The sequence below is a fragment of the Littorina saxatilis genome, linkage group LG2 (genome assembly GCF_037325665.1).
Source record: "Littorina saxatilis isolate snail1 linkage group LG2, US_GU_Lsax_2.0, whole genome shotgun sequence".
NCBI classification, from domain to species: Eukaryota; Metazoa; Mollusca; class Gastropoda; order Littorinimorpha; family Littorinidae; genus Littorina; species Littorina saxatilis.
The window spans coordinates 23,096,338-23,108,837 of NC_090246.1; the positions used below are offsets into that span (position 1 = coordinate 23,096,338).

General features: G+C 40.8%; 2 protein-coding genes across 2 annotated transcripts in view; one reads left to right on the forward strand and one right to left on the reverse strand.

The window, feature by feature from the left end:
- Nucleotides 1-1,463, forward strand: part of LOC138958519 (cerebellin-1-like) — a 3,817-nt gene extending 2,354 nt beyond the window's left edge. The window contains exon 2 of the mRNA XM_070329701.1: nucleotides 1-1,463. This exon is cut by the window's left edge and continues 152 nt beyond it. Within this exon, the coding sequence (XP_070185802.1) occupies nucleotides 1-243 (243 nt within the window). The 3' untranslated portion in view covers nucleotides 244-1,463.
- A 453-nt stretch (nucleotides 1,464-1,916) lies between these two features.
- Nucleotides 1,917-12,232, reverse strand: LOC138952360 (trypsin beta-like). Its single transcript, XM_070324021.1, has 7 exons — nucleotides 12,193-12,232; nucleotides 9,624-9,751; nucleotides 8,425-8,522; nucleotides 5,777-6,036; nucleotides 5,272-5,417; nucleotides 3,573-3,627; nucleotides 1,917-2,172 (listed from the first exon to the last, which is right to left on the reverse strand). The coding sequence occupies exons 1-7, from the start codon at nucleotides 12,230-12,232 to the stop codon at nucleotides 2,072-2,074; spliced, it is 828 nt and encodes a 275-aa protein (XP_070180122.1). The 3' UTR covers nucleotides 1,917-2,071.
- Between the last annotated feature and the right edge of the window lie 268 nt (nucleotides 12,233-12,500).

Consider the following 12,500-nt stretch of genomic DNA (forward strand, 5'->3'; position numbering starts at 1 on the left):
AACGGCCAATACATGTTCTTCGTCAGGGTCGACATCTCCAAAGATTGCTTCGGGGTGGATCTGAGGCTCAACGGTAAACGGGTGGCTGCCGCCAACAACGACGGTTACGTCAGCAGTCACGTGAACGCTGGGGTGGCCTTGAACCTCAAGGTCGGCGATGTCGTCACTGTGACGTTCTATTCATCTCAGGGTGTTGTCGACGCTGGGATTGAGTCTGTGTTCACGGGGTTTCTGCTCGCTTGACAGTGAATATACCGTGCTGTCGGTGACAGGATGTAAGTGTGTGAGCTTGCTTCCATATCATGTCTTGTAATTTCTGCCTCACCTTGACTGTTGTCCTGTAAATATGTGTTGCTATAACTGTACGTAGCGAATTCTAGCATCCAAAACATACACCACAATATTTTTGTTACACACAATCTAGCACACTAAGAAACACACAGGGTTTCCTCTGAATACCGAGGTCAGCCAGTAATGTAGGCAAATGTATTTGAACACAACGCGAGGCATAGACTAACTGATTGTGCAACATTACATAGGGCCAGAGTAAAGTAAAGATAGTTGCTCTCCTTGGCAATCTTCAGTCTCCCCCTACGAACTCCAAATGAGAATACGGACCCTCTTAGGGCTCCGGTTACAAACACTTTCTTGACAAGATTTTAGTACTATCTCACGCTTTTGTTTTTGAGAAACCTGGTAGTGTGTTGGAAATGATCGACTCTCTTGTTGTTATTTAAATGTTCAAATGAAAGAATTAAATATAAACGGAAGATTTTGTTAGGAAATTATTATTGTCACCACCCTAATGTTATTAAGTATTATGATTGAATAAAAAGTAAAGCAGAGGTTAATTGAAACGATTGTTTCAATTTGTTTCACGCATCTTAAGTTTGTTTTGTTAATTTAGGATAGAATGGTATTGTGTATGGATTTGGCATGATATTTCTATTTGTAATGATTTGTATTTAGTATCTCTGCATGCTTGTTTTTTATTGGATTAATTTTGTTGCTGTGAGGTTTCTAAGCCCCCCCCCCCCCCCCTGGGGGCCAAAACCTTATCAAAAACTTGTGAAACTTGTACTACCCAGCGGCCCTCGCATCAGACTACAATGGAAGCCCCCTTTTCAACCCCTCCTTTTTAGACATCTGCCCTTTTAGGACTCTACTTTTTTTTCAAACGTTCTGCTCATAACATCTAGTATTTTACCTTTCCGACTGGTTCCTACATGGCGGAAAGCATGCAAGTACGCATGAACTTCGCGTAAATACCTAGTGGAAGAGGTAGCGAATTTTGATACCCTGGCCTGTACAGTCCGAATGATGTTATCGCTTATAAACTAGCAAGACAATTCGCAGGATTCTTGAAGGTAACCTACAAGTACAGTGCTTTTATTTGTCATGCAGGACCCAATGAGAAATATGTATCGCATTTTCTGCAATACGGATTAAAGAATGTTTGTATAGATTTTCTGTGACGTATTATGAAAGTCCGTCCGTCCGTCTGTCTGTCTGTCTGTCTGTCTGTCTGTCTGTCTGTCTGTCTGTCTGTCTGTCTGTCTGTCTGTCTGTTTGTCTGTCGGTCTTTCAGTCTGTCTGTCTGTCTGTCTGTTTGTCTGTCGGTCTTTCAGTCTGTCTGTCTGTCTGTCTGTCTGTCTGTCTGTCTTTCTGTCTGTCTTTCTGTCTGTCTTTCTGTCTGTCTTTCTGTCTGTCTTTCTGTCTGTTTGTCTGTCTGTCTGTTTGTCTGTATCTTTCTGTCATTCTCTGTCTGTCTGTCTGTCTGTCTGTCTGTCTGTCTGTCTGTCTCTCTCTCTCTCTCTCTCTCTCTCTCTCTCTCTCTCTCTCTCTCTCTCTCTTTTGTTCCGGATTCTCTCAGTCACTCATCCGGTCGCTTTCTCACTTGTAAGGAGCAACCAAAAAAGAAATAAAACAACGTTTATTAGTGACATCACAGCTCAAACGCAAACTCAAAAATGACAAATGCCTTTCGGAACAACCTGTCAAGTCAAGTATTGATGCATCTGAATTACGCTGTGCAACGCAGATCAACTTAGCACGTGAAATCGAACACAGTTTAGTTGATCTTGCCATTGAGCCAGCTTCTGTATTGGTACACGTCAGCGTACACACCCGGGTATTCAGGACGGGCACATCCATATCCCCAGCTCACCACACCTGTGCATGTGTGATATATTAATATTGAAGTGTATTAACTACATTTGATGCGACATAGAAAAAAGGGAGGGTGACAGAAATATTTAACATCAGGATTAAAATTGGTTAATAAAAAAAAGTCAAAATACAAGGAAACTAATGTGTGTTAATATCCAGAAGACAAGCTACAACACTGAATTTAAAATATAAGAAAGAAAAAGGGGAAAATATTGCTTTGAAAGATTAAAATATTAGGGGGGGTGGGGGGGACTTCTAATTGAGAAAAAAAAGAAAATGCAATGAAATCGAAAGTGCAAAAGGAACGACAACCACTGAAAATAAACAAGAAAGGACATAGACAGAAAGGATGACAATAAAGCGTGAAAAGGAACCACGGGCACTAACAACTGTATCAGGTATTAGGGGTAGGAGTATCTTAAGCCTGTAGATGTAGTGATGTTTAGGAGACACCTACCCCCTACCCCCGTCCCACACAACAAACCCGTGCCATGCGCATATAGAAACAACAAAGGAACAACCAAAACTAGGTTGACAAACACAAATACTTATGACAATGATCTGTTGACAACAGCAACGCTACAGATACAATGTTTGGAGACAAAGTAGACTGTGGACAATCTGAATGACAGCAACAAAACAGAAACATCTTTTGGTGATACAAGTTTCATACTGTGGATAACCTGTATCGCAGCAACAAATCATCTATACAACTTTTGGTGACAAAGCAGACTGTTGACAACCGGAATCACAGCAACAAAACAGATACAACATTTGATAACAAAGCAAACTCTAGAAAACCTGAATTACAGCAACAAACAGATACAACGTTTGGTGACAAAGTAGACTTAAAAACCCGAATGAAAACAACAAAACAGATACAACTCTTGGTGACAAAGCAGACCGTTGACAACCTAAATCACAGCATCAAAACAGATACAACGTTTGGTAACAAAGCAGACTGTTCGAATGACAACAACAAAACCGATACAACTTTTTGTAACAAAGCAGACCGTTGACAACCCGAATGAAAACAACAAAACAGATACAACTCTTGGTGACAAATCAGACTCTAGAAAACCTGAATGACAACAACAAAACAGCAACAACTTTTGGTAACAAAGCAGACCGTTGACAATTCGAATGACAACAACAAAACAGATACAACGTTTGGTAACAAAGCAAACTGTTGACAATTCGAATGACAACAACAAAACAGCAACAACTTTTGGTAACAAAACAGACCGTTGACAACCCGAATGAAAACAACAAAACAGATACAACTCTTGATGACAAAGCAGACTGTTGACAACCTACATGACAACAACAAAACAGATACAACTCTTGATGACAAAGCAGACTGTTGACAACCTGCATCACAGCATCACACGCAGAACACTCACCCACAAGCTCCCAGGCTCCGTTTCTGAAGGACACCATAGGACCGCCGCTGTCTCCCTGTGTAACACAATCATCACAAACAGTGAAATACGAGGCGATGCATTCCAAGGAATGTGAACAATAACCAGACTTCTGCCGAAACATTTTAAAAACGAGGTAGATCACAGAATGTTGCTAAACTCACTGTTCGGGTACACACAACATTAGTTTGTTCTTCGTCAGAGATTACTTGTAAATTCAAGTCACTTCGTCCCAGTCGGAAGCTAGCAGCAACTAGAGTAGCGGCTCCCAGGCGTTTGCATGTGTAGGTGTAATTAGTCACCTGCCTTTCTGACAAAATGGCTGAGGTCGTTTACGTATCACGGCGGTGACACAGAGGTGGGACATTGATACCATGTCCATCTCTAGGTCATCAAATAAGTTGACTCGTGTTAGTTCCGACCTGGATTAAAAACATGTGTACTGTTTGTACTGTGTGTGTGTGTGTGTGTATGTATGTATGTGTGTATGTGCGTGCGTGTGTGTATGTGTGTATGTGTGTGTGTGTGTATATGTGTGTGTGTATGTGTGTGTATGTGTGTATGCGTATGTGTGTATGTGTGTGTGTGTGTATGTGCGTGTGTGTGTTTGTGTGTGTGTGTGTGGGTGGGTGGGTGTGTGTGTATGTGTGTGTGTGTGTATGTGTGTGTGTGTGTGTGTGTGTGCGTGTGTGTTGGTATGTCTGTGTTTGTGTTTGTGTGTATGGTATTAGTTTTTGTGCGTGCGTATCTGAGTAAGTGTACATTTACAAACGTGCGTGTGTGCGTTAGTGACAATTGCTTGGTTTGCTTTATTTCAGATGTCTGCACAGGAATTGATAAATACTAACCAAATGCGACATGTACAAATACCGACAGAGTTTTGAAAACATGACAAACAATGTGTGTCATGACGTCCATTCTAAATTGTTCTAAATCGTGTACAAGATTACATTACAGATACAAAAATCTAAGCAGTAAAGTAAGCCAATTTTTTTTTCTTAGGTCAGTGCAAAGTTCGAAAAGTAACGATTGCAAAGATAGCGAGGTGCCCTGGTAAGTCTAAAGTAATCTGAATAGTGAAGGAACTCGATTTTAGGGTCAGTTTAGGGGAGTGCTTATCTTTGTCAAGAAGACCGTGAATTCAGTACTTTGAGACACTCAGTTAAAAGTACCCCTCCCTCTCTCTCTCTCTCTCTCTCTCTCTCTCTCTCTCTCTCTCTCTCTCTCTCTCTCTCTCTCTCTCTCTCTCTCTCTCTCTCTCTCTCTCTCTCTCTCTCTCTCTTTGTGTCTGTCTGTCTGTCTGTCTGTCTGTCTGTCTCTCTCTCTCTCTCTCTCTCTCTCTCTCTCTCTCTCTCTCTCTCTCTCTCTCACTCGCTTTCTCTCTCTACTACTACTACTACTACCACTACTACTACTACTACTGCTACAACTACTACTAATAATAATACTAAGAATAATACAAACATCAACTACATCAACAACAACAACAACAGCAACAATCAATCATACTGAGACACTGCAAGTAGCCAGTCCTACCTGGCAGACATCTTTGACACCTACGCTTAACAACAACAACAACAACAACAACAACAACAACAACAACAACAACAACAACAACAACAACAACAACAACAACAACAACAACAACAACGAATCAGACAAGCACACATCAAGTACCCACCTGGCAGGCGTCCTTGCCCCCTACGCCCAGCATGCCCGAGCAGACCATGGTGTTGGAGTCAAACTCATTGCCATAGGCGCTGCGACACTGAGTGGGGGGCAGGATAGGCTTGGACACCTCCATCAGGCGCCTGGCAGCGCTGCCACCTGTACAAACAACAGATACGGTGTGTGTGTGTGTGTGTGTATTTGTGTGTGGGTTTGTGTGTGTGTGTGTGTTTGTATGCGTGTGTGTGCGTGCGTGTGTGCGTCCGTGCGTGCGTGCGTGCGTGTGTGTGTGCGTGTGTGTGTGTGCATGCATGAGTCTGTGTCACGGTCTGTGTGTCTTCGGTGTGTATGTGGCTGTGTGTGTAACAGTAAAAACAAGCCACATAAAATAATATACTTCATTATCAATTTTAAACTTTTTTAAAACTATGAGTCTATTTTTTCATTGCTTCTGTTTTGTCCCACGACAGGGCACAGACAACACCGCCACAACTCTCCCCACATCATCTCAGTCTCACCTTCAGAGAGGGTGCCCCAGCCGATGACAAAGCTGGTCTCGCCCCCAAAGTAGTCCTGAGAGGCAAGGCACACAGGCTGCAGGTAGTTATTCTCTGCGGGCTGCGTGCTGAGCACCATGACGGAGATGTCGTTGGCAAAGGTGTTGGGGTTGTACTGCTCGTGGTTGAAGATGCTGGTGATGGAGAAGCTCTGGCTGTAGGGGTTGCTGCCGAAGCGGTCGTGGATGGAGCAGCGGATGCTGTAGAAGCGGGCTTGGAGGCTGTTGTTTGGGTGGGACAAGAAAAGAGACATTTCAAGCATTGAAAGAGAAACAAGTCGCGTAAGGCGAAAATACAATATTTAGTCAAGTAGCTGCCATTTTTCAGCAAGACCGTATACTCGTAGCATCGTCAGTCCACCGCTCATGGCAAAGGCAGTGAAATTGACAAGAAGAGCGGGGTAGTAGTTGCGCTAAGAAGGATAGCACGCTTTTCTGTACCTCTCTTTGTTATATTTAGTCAAGTTTTGACTAAATATTTTAACATCGAGGGGGAATCGAAACGAGGGTATGGTGTATGTGTGTCTGTCTGTCTGTCTGTGCGTGTGTGTGTGTGTGTGTGTAGAGCGATTCAGACTAAACTACTGGACCGATCTTTATGAAATTTGACATGAGAGTTCCTGGGTATGAAATCCCCGAACGTTTTTTTCATTTTTTTGATAAATGTCTTTGATGACGTCATATCCGGCTTTTCGTGAAAGTTGAGGCGGCACTGTCACGCCCTCATTTTTGAACCGAATTGGTTGAAATTTTGGTCAAGTAATCTTCGACGAAGCCCGGGGTTCGGTATTGCATTTCAGCTTGGTGGCTTAAAAATTAATTAATGACTTTGGTCATTAAAAATCTGAAAATTGTAAAAAAAAATAAAAATTTATAAAACGATCCCAATTTACGTTTATCTTATTCTCCATCATTTGCTGATTCCAAAAACATATAAATAGGTTATATTCGGATTAAAAACAAGCTCTAAAAATTAAATATATAAAAATTATTAACAAATTTTTTTTTTCGAAATCGTTTTAAAAACACTTTCATCTTATTCCTTGTCGGTTCCTGATTCCAAAAACATATAGATATGATATGTTTGGATTAAAAACACGCTCAGAAAGTTAAAACGAAGAGAGGTACAGAAAAGCGTGCTATCCTTCTCAGCGCAACGAATATCCCGCTCTTCTTGTCAATTCCACGGGCACTGCCTTTGCCACGGGCGGTGGAGTGACGATGCTACGAGTATACGGTCTTGCTGCGTTGCGTTGCGTTCAGTTTAATTCTGTGAGTTCGACAGCTACTTGACTAAATATTGTATTTTCGCCTTACGCGACTTGTTTTAACTTTCTGAGCGTGTTTTTAATCCAAACATATCATATCTATATGTTTTTGGAATCAGGAACCGACAAGGAATAAGATGAAAGTGTTTTTAAATTGATTTGGACAATTTAATTTTGATAATAATTTTTATATATTTAATTTTCAGAGCTTGTTTTTAATCCGAATATAACATATTTATATGTTTTTGGAATCAGCAAATGATGGAGAATAAGATAAACGTAAATTTGGATCGTTTTATAAATTTTTATTTTTTTTTACAATTTTCAGATTTTTAATGACCAAAGTCATTAATTAATTTTTAAGCCACCAAGCTGAAATGCAATACCTAACCCCGGGCTTTGTCGAAGATTACTTGACCAAATTTTCAACCAATTTGGTTGAAAAATGAGGGCGTGACAGTGCCGCCTCAACTTTCACGAAAAGCCGGATATGACGTCATCAAAGACATTTATCAAAAAAATGAAAAAAACGTATGGGGATTTCATACCCAGGAACTCTCATGTCAAATTTCATAAAGATCGGTCCAGTAGTTTAGTCTGAATCGCTCTACACACACACACACACACACGCACACACGCACACACACACGCACATACACCACGACCCTCGTTTCGATTCCCCCTCGATGTTAAAATATTTAGTCAAAACTTGACTAAATATAAAAAGGAGGAGATGCATTGGAATATATGCAGAGTTGTGCCCAAGTATTTAAAAACAGAGGGAGACTATAATTATATACATGGGTTGCGGGGTGGGGGTGATGATCTCATGAGATAAATGCACACTTCGTGAATTAATCTTAGTTAATTGGAAATGATGACATGATAAATTACCAGTTAACCGAGATATTGTGAGCATGATTAGAATAAGGTGCACTGAGCAAAGGCATGGAACACTGCCCCCCCCAAAAATGAAATTTAAGTTGGAGTGAGGTCGGCTCACACATAAAGTAAATTCATGTTTGATGTGACATTTATGTGGTTGGCGAAGCTTTGAAATGGTGTACAATTTTATTGCCAGAGACGTAACATAGTTGGTATTTACGGCGAACGCGGCAGGTGAATGGCTGTGAAATAAGGAAGATAATGTTTAAAATTATTAAAATAAATCTTAAACAAATGATACAGCGCACGATTGTAAGATCTGAGGATGAAAGTCTCTTGTTTATTTCAATTCTTGTTATTCTCTCAGGTGCCAGGAGATTGGTTTCGAATAACACTCACTTGACATTTTAGTGCTTACGTCCCTTTGTCTCTCAGACATTGAAATTATTAGACTTACTCCAAACAGTGGGCAGCAGTGACAAAGTAGTAAACACCGGCCAAGTTCTTGACCAGTGAGCCACCACAGATGTGTTGACCACTGTACTCCAAGCTGCACTGGAAAATACAACAACAACAACAACAACAACAACAACAAAACATTAGAAATTAAATATATTGTTGATTATTATTTACGATCAAGAAACTTAAAATGATAAAGAAAAATAAATTTAGATTATTGATGTAGATAGGGGAGTCTCTAAGTGAAGATACAAATAGAGTCACTTACATGAGTAGTTGTTTATAATAACAGAATTTTGGAGTTGAATGATCACACTAAAAAGACACACAAAAAGCGAGAAACAGGCTCCCAAAAAGAGTCGAAGCAACCTGCATGCGACTGTATTCATCATTCACGGCATACGGCGTGTGTCCTCGTGTGGTGTCTTGCTACTATGTTTGTAAAGCTACAGCAGATCCTCCTAGTTCTCCTACAATTCGGAGATGGTTGCAAGTCTTTGTAATCAAATTTTCCCATTTGAAGGAGTGATAGAAATTCGCATATCGCTACTATTGTGTATCCTTATTTGTTAGTTTACTTCTTTATTTATTTTTTTTTTTTACTTTTTTTTTTGAGGGGAAGGGGACAACAAAAGACACATACATGTAGTTATAGGTGTGGATTAGGAAAAGAAACAAAAGGGGAGGTAAGCAAAGAACTCCTGCAGATCTGTCTGCGTAACAGCTCTAGCTGACATAAAAAACAAATTCCTTAGGCTTTCCTGATTTGTTTTTCTAGCGGTAAATAACATCCATGCAGATCTGCAAAGATGAAAGACAAGGATAATTATCCCATAGACCCTCTGGGTTTGTATGTAGTATATTACACAGTAATTATTATGCGATTCTGCATAGAATGAGAAGAATGAACGTAGACAAATTGAAATGTAAATATTTGTATTTCCATTGTAAATAGAAAATTTCCATTTTTCGTTAGTGTATTATACCTCCTTGGTTGGAGTTAAAAAAAATAATAAAAGTGAAAAGAAAAAAAGACCAATGAAGAAGGATGCTCACCGCCGATTTACAAAAAAAAAAAGAAAAAAAAGGAAAAAAAAAAGAAGGAAACAGTTAAAGGAGTGTTTGAAGCAGCCTGCATGCAACTGAGGTCAAAAAATACAACAACAACAACAACAAAAGAACTATACCAGGACGTACGATAAAAGGCCAGCTGTAGGGGGAAGCCTCCACACCGCCCACGATTCTGGACAAAGCCCGGCTAGCCAGTGGGGTCTGGCCACATCCTGGGGCGTCGATCCTGGACTGGGGGAGGGCTCCGACCACTCCTGTGCACACAGGATTGATTGCAGTCATTATTCATGCTACGGATGATACACAGAAGAAAAAGCTGGATGCAGTTACTGCTGGTACCCCCCTGTTTTAGGAATCAAAAAATGAGGTCTTGCCATTGGCTACTATTCGATCCTGGACTGGGGGAGGGCTCCGACCACTCCTGTGCACACAGGATTGATTGCAGTCATTATTCATGCAACGGATGATACACAGAAGAAAAAGCTGGATGCAGTAACTGCTTGTACCCTCCTGTTTTAGGGATCAAAAAATGAGGTCTTGCCATTGGCTACTATTCGATCCTGGACTGGGGGAGGGCTCCGACCAATCCTGTGCACACGGGATTGATTGCAGTCATTATTCATGCTAAGGACGATGTTGTTGTTGTTGTTGTTGTTGTTGTTGTTGTTGTTGTTGTTGTTGTTGTTGTTGTTGTTGTTGTCGTCGTCGTTCTTGTTGTCGTCGTTGTTGTTGTTGTTGTTGTTGTTGTGTTTGTCGTCTGTGAGAGCTTGGAGCTCTTTATGGGAAATGCGCTCTAGAAAAGTGTACTTATTATTTATCGTTATTCTGTGGGTAAATTCCGTTTTAACCAAAGTGACAAAAAATGATGTCCTATGCCACACGGCACGGCAACCTTAAATCAATACGGTAGTAGTCCATAGTGCACTGTGTTGTTGGCTCAAGGGAGGGAAAACGTGGCTACCAGTAGCTTATTTTTTCATTGCTGAAACTTCGTTTATCACACCTTTGCACTTGTATCAGGCAGTTAACAGGGGCTGTCTGTAGAATCTTGCTATCCTCTTCCAGTGGACAGGGGGGCAAAAGCAAGGGGTGGGGGAAGGCCTGGGCGTGTAGCTTGTTCTTGTTTTTGGAGCCTTTTTGGGTCGGTTTGTTTGTTTGTTTGTTTGTTTATTGTTGGTTGGACTGGCAAATAGAGATGTATTTGTGTCGATGTGTTTGCATTTGTTCAGCTACTGTGTCTGCTCGCGTGCAGGCAGTTGATACAGTAACTGTTTTACATTTAGCCAAGTTTTGAATAAATGTTTTAAGGTAGTCTGGGAATCGAGAAGAGGGTAATAATGGTGTATGTGTGTGTGTGTGTGTGTGTGTGTGTGTGTGTGTGTGTGTGTGTGTGTGAGTGTGTGTGTGTGTGTGTGTGTGTGTGTGTGTGTGTGTGTGTGTGTGTGTGTGTGTGGAGCAAATCCAGGAAAGCTACCGGACAGACGTTTCTGGAATTTTACACATGCATTTTTCCAGATGATATCCTCGCACTGGTTTTTTTTCTTCCTTTTTTTCGACAAATGTCTTTGATGATGTCATATCCGATTTTTGCAAAAGTTAAGGCTGCACTGTGGTGACTTAATTCTGTAAGCAAATTGATTGAAACTTTATTCAAACATTCTTTGGCTCAGTCTGTACTATGAGATTGTATTTGTGCTTGGGGGCTAAATATCCAGTGATTAATTTGTTCATTTAAGTTGTCATTAAAATCGATTGCATTGTATTTCTTATCAATTCCTGACTCCAAAAAATATATAGATATGTTCTGTTTATTCTTAAAAAAAATAGCTCAGAAATAAAGAAACAATCGGTTCATGCAAATTAGATTCATGCTTCAAGTCCAGCGCGCCCAGTCTCTCGGTCTTCGGGTTTTGGTTAGCCAAGCATTACTACATGTAGTCTCGGTGATGAGTTGTCTTAAGTGTTGACCTTATAGTTTCAGGCTAAATGTTTCAGATTGACTCAATGTTGGGATATCTCTTTACGTGTCTTGTTTAATCTTGCATTGAGGAATCGTGTGTTAAAGAAAAGTAAATCAAAATAAACCAAGTTTCCAAAGCTAACTTACGAGATATATCTACAAATCTAACATAGATTCTCGTCGCCATGAAATTGATTAAAATATACTCATTCGTGTCCTAGTTTTAACTCTAATCTCCTCCTTTCCCGTTTTTGGTTTTTTTATTTTTTTTTTTATCTAGAGTGGTGCTTCTCGCGCTAGCGGTTCGGGTTCGCACGGGGCGAACACAAAAGTACCGAACTTTTTTCTGGTCCACCTGGTTGGAAATGGGCCCCGAATCCTATTCTGGGCCTGGAAAGGTGAAGGCAGCGAGGGAGAGGATATGGGCACCACCCCCATAAACGCGGCTAGCCCAAGAAGAAATCAAAACTTGACTAAAATAATGTGAAAAGAGAGAACTCTCCTACGACCAAAATCATAGTTCTAAAAATGCAACAACCTTTTTGCATTTAATATAGCGTAAATATAGTTACTTCATGTGCAGACCCTCATATCTGAGTATGAAGCTGATTCACATCATATACAATTTTATGATCATAGTTACAACATGAACAAAGGGACGTACGCGCTAAAATGCAAACGGCAAGAGCAACAATAACACCAGACATTTTCTCCATCAAATGCTTGTTCACTCACCAGCCAAAACAACGAGAGCTATGTAGATGGGTGCCGCCATTGTCTTGTGTATCTTTTGCTACAAACCAATGTGTACATATCTCTGTACAGACCGTCCTGACCAGGACAAAGCGACTGGTCAGTCTTATATTGTAGGTCAGTCAGGCCAAGAACGGACGTCTGACCAATGTGGCTCAGTGAATCAGATATTCCGTTTCTCTATAATTCTTTGGTCTAATTACAACATCTGCCTGCCTGTCTGTCTGTCTGTCTGTCGGTCGGTCGGTCTGCCTGTGGGTCTCTCTCTTTCTTTCTCTCATACGCTCTCT

What these genes read in the sequence shown, in the direction of transcription:
- LOC138952360 (XM_070324021.1), bottom strand. Translation starts at nt 12,232, where the DNA reads ATGGCGGCACCCATCTACATAGCTCTCGTTGTTTTGGCTG. An exon ending in GGGGCAAGGACGCCTGCCAG is followed by an intron (nt 3,628 to 5,271) that starts GTGGGTACTTGA and finishes TGTGTTACACAG; the next exon opens with GGAGACAGCGGCGGTCCTAT. An exon ending in CGGAGCCTGGGAGCTTGTGG is followed by an intron (nt 2,173 to 3,572) that starts GTGAGTGTTCTG and finishes ACACATGCACAG; the next exon opens with GTGTGGTGAGCTGGGGATAT.